The sequence below is a fragment of the Orycteropus afer genome, unplaced genomic scaffold, assembly GCF_000298275.1.
Source record: "Orycteropus afer afer isolate SDZICR_OR568_19922 unplaced genomic scaffold, OryAfe1.0 scaffold00244, whole genome shotgun sequence".
In the NCBI taxonomy this organism is placed as follows: Eukaryota; Metazoa; Chordata; class Mammalia; order Tubulidentata; family Orycteropodidae; genus Orycteropus; species Orycteropus afer.
The window spans coordinates 3,760,334-3,767,503 of record NW_006921831.1 but is presented as its reverse complement, the minus strand read 5'-3'; the positions used below and the strand labels follow the sequence as shown (position 1 = coordinate 3,767,503).

Genomic DNA, 7,170 nt, shown 5'->3' with positions numbered 1-7,170 from the left:
CCAGGCCGCCCGGGACTGTGGACAGAGCGACTGCCACCCGGCATCCACCCCCAGGCTGGGACTCCAGCCTCCCAAAAGAGCTCCCCCATGTTAGCGGTTGCTCACAGCACCATGGCTCCTGCGACTGGCCTCAGGCGAGCCCCATGACTGCTTGCTGGGGCCCCCGAGGGAAGGGGCACTGGGGCACTCTCTGCTGCCCGTGCCCACCCCACCTAGTGCACACCACCTCGGCCCTGGACATCTCCGCTCTGCCAAGGAAGCCCCAGTGGCTGCTCCAGGCCCCTTCAAGCGGCCCGCCCGAGGCGCCAGGACACACCAGGACACTCCCACCTGAGAACGTGATTTATTGGACTCAATAGACAGACTAAGAAGCGGAGGCTGCGCGCGCGACAGCAGTGGTGGCCGCGTCTCCTGCACGGGCCACTCAGCCCCTCCCGCGTGGCCCTCCTGACCCCACCGCAGGCGGGACTCCTCCCTGGGCATGTGGGAAGCAGGGAAAGGGGCAGAAGCGACAGCTGAGACCCCCACGGGGTCACTTGGAACCTCATCCCACCTCCGCCTGCCCCACCCTCTCTGGGCCGCTAACAGCCACCATCCAGGTGTGGCAGGAAGGGAAAGATCTTGCTGTAAAAATAAGCCCCACCCCCAAAACCAAACCAAACCCGGGGTCTATAAAGAAGCGTTTTGGAGGAGGGGTGCGTTTCCTGCATGTCTGTTTCTTTAAAAACGGCAGAGCTGCCAGGGGAGGGGGGGGTGCTGCACGGAAGACCGAAGAAGGACCCCACAGAAAGGACTCCAACGCCTGTCCGGAGATGCCTGCTGGGCGGTGCGCACTCGCGCGGGGCCCTGCACTCAGGACGCAGGCTCTGCAGCGCCGGGACGGACGGCAGGCTCCTGCGTACGCCCGGCAGACCTCCGCCGCCCTCTGCACACCTGACGCCCGCGAGGCCGGAGCCCCCCCACGCGCACACGCCGCGCAGGCGCACGCGCCGCTCCTTCCCGCCCCGTGCGCGTGTCCGTCCCGCCCGCGGGCTCATCTCTCCTTCACGTGGTTCTGTGCCCCTCCGGCCCCGTTGCTGCCGGCCCCACTGGCGCCGCCGCACAGCACGCCCGTGAGGTCGTCCATGACGGCGGTCTCTTTGGAGTCGACCAGGTTGAACTCCCGGACGAAAAGGATGAAGTGGGCGTACAGAGTGTTCAAGTGCGCGTGCAGCTGCAGCGCCAGCGTCTCCTTGAAGTGGGACGAGTAGATGTGGGCCAGCACGTGGAACAGGTACCTGCAGATCTTCCTCACCAGCGCCTCAAAGGACGGCGGGAACTCGCGGCCTGCGGCGGCGAGAGGGTGTGAGCCCACGCCTCCCCGCCCGCCACCCCCAGCACCCGACAAGTCGGGCAGCAGCCTGCTGGCCACTGCAGTGGGGCAGGCGGGCCCCCACAGGTGAACGTGCCCGCAGGCCCAGCAAGGTGGGCTCTCCCGGGTGGGGGCAGAGAAGTCGGGGACCTGCAGTCACCAGTCCCCACAGTGACTCAACTATCCCCTTCACACCCTGCCCAGGGCTTCTGGCCAGGGCCCAGGGGCAGCCTCGTTGGGCTGTCAGGCCCCCCAGCCCTCGGGTGGATGGGCATGCCCCCCAGGCTGGGCTGATGTGAGGCCCGTTAGGGCCACACTGACTGACAGGGGGTGTCGGAGCTGCCCCACAGCTCAGAACACGCAGTGCCAGGGTCCACAGGCTGGGCCCTGGCTCCCCCTGCATCTCAGCTCAGAGCCCCAGCCACCTGCACCTTCTGCCAACCAGCTGGCCCCTCAGCCTGACGGTACCTGCTCTCCCGGGCTGCCTGGCTGCCAAGGACAGGTGCCCCCGTTCCAGAAGGCCCTGCCCCCCAGGGCTGCCAGGGCCACGTGTCCCTCCGCGGAACATACCGTACTTGGTGGGGAAGACGTCCTCGTCGGTCACCAGCTTCTGCACGGAGCTCATGACGAAGTCCACGTACTGGGGAGCAGTGCATTTGAGCTTCTTACCCCGCTCGTCATACCAGTAGTACTGTCTGTGGGGGCGAGGGCGCCAGGGGCCCACCAACAGGGTGGACGTCACCGGGTGCACAGCCCCACAGGGGCTCACAGGCCCTCAGAGGCCCAGCCAGGACCTGCTGGGCCCCAGACCAGCCCTCCCGCCACCCTCCAGGGGTCCTGGCTGCAGCACCAGTCATGACATCAAGAGACACTGCGTAGTCTAGTGTCGTGCACACGCACAGGGACACATGTGCACAAGACCTTAGGAGCACACCCAGGCTGACCACAGATGCCCACGGGGTACCTTCACCCCTTGTGACCATGGACCCAAGCTTTGGGCTTTCAGATGCGTGTGCTTGGCTTATACTTGACAGGTGCTAAGAGCATGTCCCTGCTGCTCCAGTGTCCCCATCTCCAGGGGACAGTGCTGACTGGCAGCCCAGCCTCTACCCTATGCCCTCCCTGTCACCTGACCTCCCTCGGCCTCCCATCCCCCACGCTGACTCCAGGGACAATGGTGGCACTGAGGAGATATGCAAGCCCGTGACAGAAAGGGGTACCTGAGTTGGGGGGCCCCTGGATAGGGCAGGCCTAGCCCCTGGGCTACCTGAGACCGAAGTTCTGTGAAGCCAGCAAACCCAGGACTCGGGGACTCATCCTCCCGCCCCACCCCCAGCCCCCTGTCACATCGCGCTGAGGTTTGACTGGCAAACAAGCTCCCAACAGAAACGCCTCCCGGCCAGAGCTGAGGCGGGCCTCGAGGGCCTGGGCAGCTCACAGCTACTCACATGTTGCAGGCGGCCATGGTCTGGCAGGTCTCCCCGGTGCAGAACTCCGAGATGGTGCTGTACTGGAGGTTAATGTGGTGGAAGAACGTGGTGGCTGCAGAGGGAGAGTCAGCCATCAGGGCTGCTCGAGCAGGGCGATGCAGGAAAGCCCCCTCAAGCCCTGGGACTGGACCATGCCAGCACAGCAGCGGCCCCTACAGGCTGCCTGGCTGTCCGGTGGGACATACTCCCTGTGCCCGAGGGAATGGAACCAGACATTGCTTCCTCCTGGCCTGGGCTGGTGTTGGCCCCGCCCCTGGCTACAGGCCCCACCCACTTCTGCAGATCCCGCCCCCCTGCTGCTGGCCCCGCCCCCCACCGCACGCACTGTTGCTGGCCAGCCACTCGTTGAGGTCGATCTCCCGGGGCAGCGCCACCAGCTCCTTGAACTCGAAGTCGGTGATTCTGGACCTGGTGTACTCTGGCTCCAGGTAGACCTTCTTCTCCTCTGGGGCCGGTTTCTTCCCGTTCGGCTTCGCTTTGGACTTCCTGCCCGGGATGGGGAGACCAAGGTCAGCCCGCGCACCCGAGACAGGACGCCGCCCAGCTCCGCCAGCGGCCAGGACAGAGCGGGCCTCCGTGGAGACACCCGGTCCGCTGTGCACACACCCGCCCAGCTGTGCACACACCCGCCCAGCCGTGCACACAAAGGGGGTCATCTGGGGGGGCAGGCAGCACCAGCCTGGAGAGCCGCCCCCAGCAGCAGTGAGCAGAGGCAGACAGGACGACGGGCTCTGAGCCGTGCCAGGGTGCCCCCGCTAGAACCCCTTCCAACAGGAGTGCCAGCCTCCAGAATGCCCCCAAAGCACACCGTCACGGAGGGTGCAAAGCGTCACGTGGCTGACCCCACACCACACCTGCAGCCAAGTGTCCAGAGGGACACGCAGGGACCGGGTGTCCATCCAACAAAGACAGCTACAACTCCTTCCGTGTACCGGGGCTGGCAGCCAAGCACAGCCCTCTAGGAGGGTGCATGTCAGGTGCACCCTGACGTCCCTGCATCACACCCCAACGGTCGGGCTGATGGATCGGCAGCTCTGTCCCCCTCCCGAGGGTAGGGCTGTGCAGGCCCCCACTCGACACACAACAGTGCAGTCGGTCAGGAGTGTGCACAGGGCTGGCTTCCGGAACCCAACACTCCCCACGTGGCCATCGAGGCATCTGCTCCCCACTGGGCTGCGGGCTTGCAGCTGTTTCCACGGCGGCTCTGGGGAGCCAGGGCGAGACCCTGTGTCCAGGCACAGGCCCTCCGAGGGGAGGGGTGCACCACAGCCACTCTGCTCCTTGGGGAAAAGGCTACCTTTTCCTGCATCGTGGTCCTGCTGTTGACCCAGCATGAGCTGTCAGACGGGCTGCTACGTGCCTCAACGTCCATGTTTTAACCTTACCCGTTAAGTACCAACAGCTCACACCCTCTCAGACAAGTGTTCCCTGGCCCTGAGACTAAAGTGGGAGGCCTGGGGGGACACTGACACCGAAAGAGGTCACCCCAGCGCTGGGAGCTTTTGGCTGGAGGACAGCACCACCGGGGACAGTGAGTAGTGCATTGGGGTCTCAGCCCCTGCTCAGCACCCTTATGCGTCTGTCTGAACCCCATCTCCTGCCGCTGTCCCCTGGTGGGCGATTTCAACACGATGGGGTAGGGCCCCATTACTCCCTGTGGCTGAGTCGGGGTCCTCCCAACTGGCCATGGAGGGTGGAGAGGTCCCCACCTCTCCCCTTCTCAAAGCGGCCTCGGACCTCTGGCAGCTCCACTATCCTCAGGAGGGCGCCTGTGGCACAGGGGTGAGGGGTCCGTCTGGGACCCCATCCCCTCCTGCCACACCTCACTTGCTGTAGAAGGACCCACAGGCCCATCCTCATCCCAAAAGCAGCCACTAGAGGAGGGCCAGCGACACCACCTCTGCGGGACCCACTGGGGCAGGCTGCAGGGTGAGGGCCACTCCCTCCCAGGTCCTGCAGATGTGGAGGGGCGGCCTCCACAGGGCCCAACCTTGTTTCTTTCTTGGCTGTGTTTTGAAGAGTTGCTGATGGTTTACTTAAGAGGAGGAGGAGGGAAAAGGCTCCCTGGATGCCAGGGAAATTCTTCCTCACAGTTTCCCACAGCAAGCTGCCCTTAAAAGGTGAGGCTCACTCAGGCACTGGAGCCCGCTGGGAGCGGCGGGGCCAGGCAGGCCGGCGTCCCCGGGTGCAAGCAGAGGGGGGCCACCAGAAGACAGGCCGATTGACAGTGGCCAGGAAGGGTCCCCAGTGCCATCCAGAGAGAGGCCAGGAGGACAGGGTTCTGCACTGCGGCCTTTGGTGGCACAGTGAGGGCTCACTCGTCCAGCTGTGGTCAGAACCAGGAGAACTCTGCTGGGTCTCTCTGCCTCGGGCTGCCTGCTACTGGGACAACACCCCAGACGCCTGCCCAAGACCCCAGGCGGCATGAGCCCTGACCCGGAGACTGAACAGCCTCCTGCCACCATCAGCGTCCCTGACCTCACCCCCCACCCAGCACTGGGCTCTCAGGCAGACAGGAGCTCTCGGTCACGGTCACGAAGGGCCTGTCCAGGGTGAAACAGCCAGGAGCACACAGCCACACCTCCCAGGTGGGGCCTACCCTGCCCCGTCACCGGCCGGGCTGCTCCGGATGAGGTTCCCACAGCATCCCTTCTGGGGCAGAGCCCCCGGCTCCAACCTCTGTACCTTCGTGGAAAACGGGGCCGTGCCAGCCACCTGTGACCGGGGGCCGCCCACCCAGTCCCGGATATGCCTCTCTGGCGGGGGGAAGGGCGGGTCAGCAGACTCCCACAGGTTCCCGGCCACCTGTCCACCTCGACCCAGAGCCATACCCCTCGCTCCAGCCCAGGGAGGCCAGCACCCACATGGGCAATGAACCCATCTGAAGTGGTCGTCAAAGCCCAGGAGAGTCAGAAGCGGGGTGGGGACCAGGAAGGGGCTGTGTCCACTAGAGACGAACGCAGCGGTGGGAGGGCCACTGCCCTCAGGAAGCTGTAGACACCCGGCTCTGCCGAGCCCGCACCCTTGCCGGACCCAGGGCACAGGGACGGCAGGAGCACACGGGCCCGGGCTGCCAGCCCTGCTGCCGGCTTCCTTCTGCAGGGGAGCAGAGCACTCAGGCGAGCACGGCAGGGGTGGCACAGCCCGTGGTGCCCTGTCCTCAGCCCTGGTCTGTGGAAAGGGGGGGTGCCCCACCCCTGCTTATGCCCAGCTGGCCTGCTGCTGCATTGAGCTGGGCTCGGTGCCCCCAAAAGTCAAGGAAATACAGGCGGATGCTACTTGCCACCACAAAGTCATTGAAATCATCAGCAAAAAAGTGACCTGCCATTACTGAACAGCCGCAGGCAGCCGTGCCCAGGCACGGGGACCTCATTCACCCACTGCAGTCTCCCTGCAAGACCCCTGTGCCGTGATCCCCACTTTTAAAAAGGTGAGCTCCTACGATGTGGACTGTGTGGGTGCGGGGAACCAGGAGGGCCCGTGGGACACTTGCTGGGACCAACACCTGCTCATAAGAGTGTTTGGAAAACAAAGCAGGTCCCCACCGGCCCTGCCCCTACTGCCCAAGGCATGGACTCGGGGCTTCCACACGTGGTACACCCCACAGTGCCTGCACCCTCGATTCAGGGGGTTGGAGTGGGGCCTAAACCAATTTCTAGCAAGTTCCAGGGCTGCTGCCAGAGGTCCCAGCCACGCCAAGAACTTGGCAACTCGGCATCCAGGCTGTCTGGCTAGGCCTGGCTGCCCTGATCTGCTTCCTATCCCAGAGACACAGAAGCCGGGGTGGGAGGCGCCCATGCCGGGGCCCACACGGTGCTGCTCCCCGTGAGCCTGTCTGGGCCAGCGTCCCCACACAAAGCAGGCTTTCATCAGCCCCATGTCTCCCCCAAAGTAAGCAAGCTCACACACAGACGCCAGGACAGCAGGACACAGCAACAATGGCCCCTAGGAGTTGTCCCTGAGGCCCGGTGCTGCTTGGTTGCAGGATCGAGAACCCCTGCCCCTGCCCCTGCCCCTGCCCCTGCCCCTCCGAGTGGTTCACTCCCCCATCACCACCCGGCACCAGTAAAGATCTACCCTGGCTTCCGAGCTGGGCCGCGGCGGGGCAGTGAGCTACTCGGTATGGCTCTTCCAGCCGGTCTTCGTAACTCCCGCTGGATTGCTGGCTGTAGTTGTTAGGTGCCGTTGAGTCGTGTCCGACTCACAGTGACCCCATGCACAGCAGAATGAAACCCCACCCAGTTCCACACTAAGTCCACGATCCCTGCTATACTTGAGCCCGCTGCAGCCGCCGTGTCAGTCCATCTCGTTGAGGGCCTTCCCTCTTTC

At 64.8% G+C, this 7,170-nt stretch overlaps 1 protein-coding gene across 1 annotated transcript in view; it reads right to left on the bottom strand.

The window, feature by feature from the left end:
* Positions 1 to 1,033: 1,033 nt before the first annotated feature.
* The window catches only part of MOB2 (MOB kinase activator 2), an 8,908-nt gene continuing 2,771 nt past the window's right edge, over positions 1,034 to 7,170 (bottom strand). Inside the window, exons 2-5 of the mRNA XM_007949284.1 lie at positions 3,167 to 3,327; positions 2,800 to 2,893; positions 1,922 to 2,046; positions 1,034 to 1,326 (exon numbers count right to left, since the gene is read on the bottom strand). Coding sequence (XP_007947475.1) covers positions 1,034 to 1,326; positions 1,922 to 2,046; positions 2,800 to 2,893; positions 3,167 to 3,327 — 673 coding nt within the window. The remainder of the gene's footprint in view (positions 1,327 to 1,921; positions 2,047 to 2,799; positions 2,894 to 3,166; positions 3,328 to 7,170) is intronic.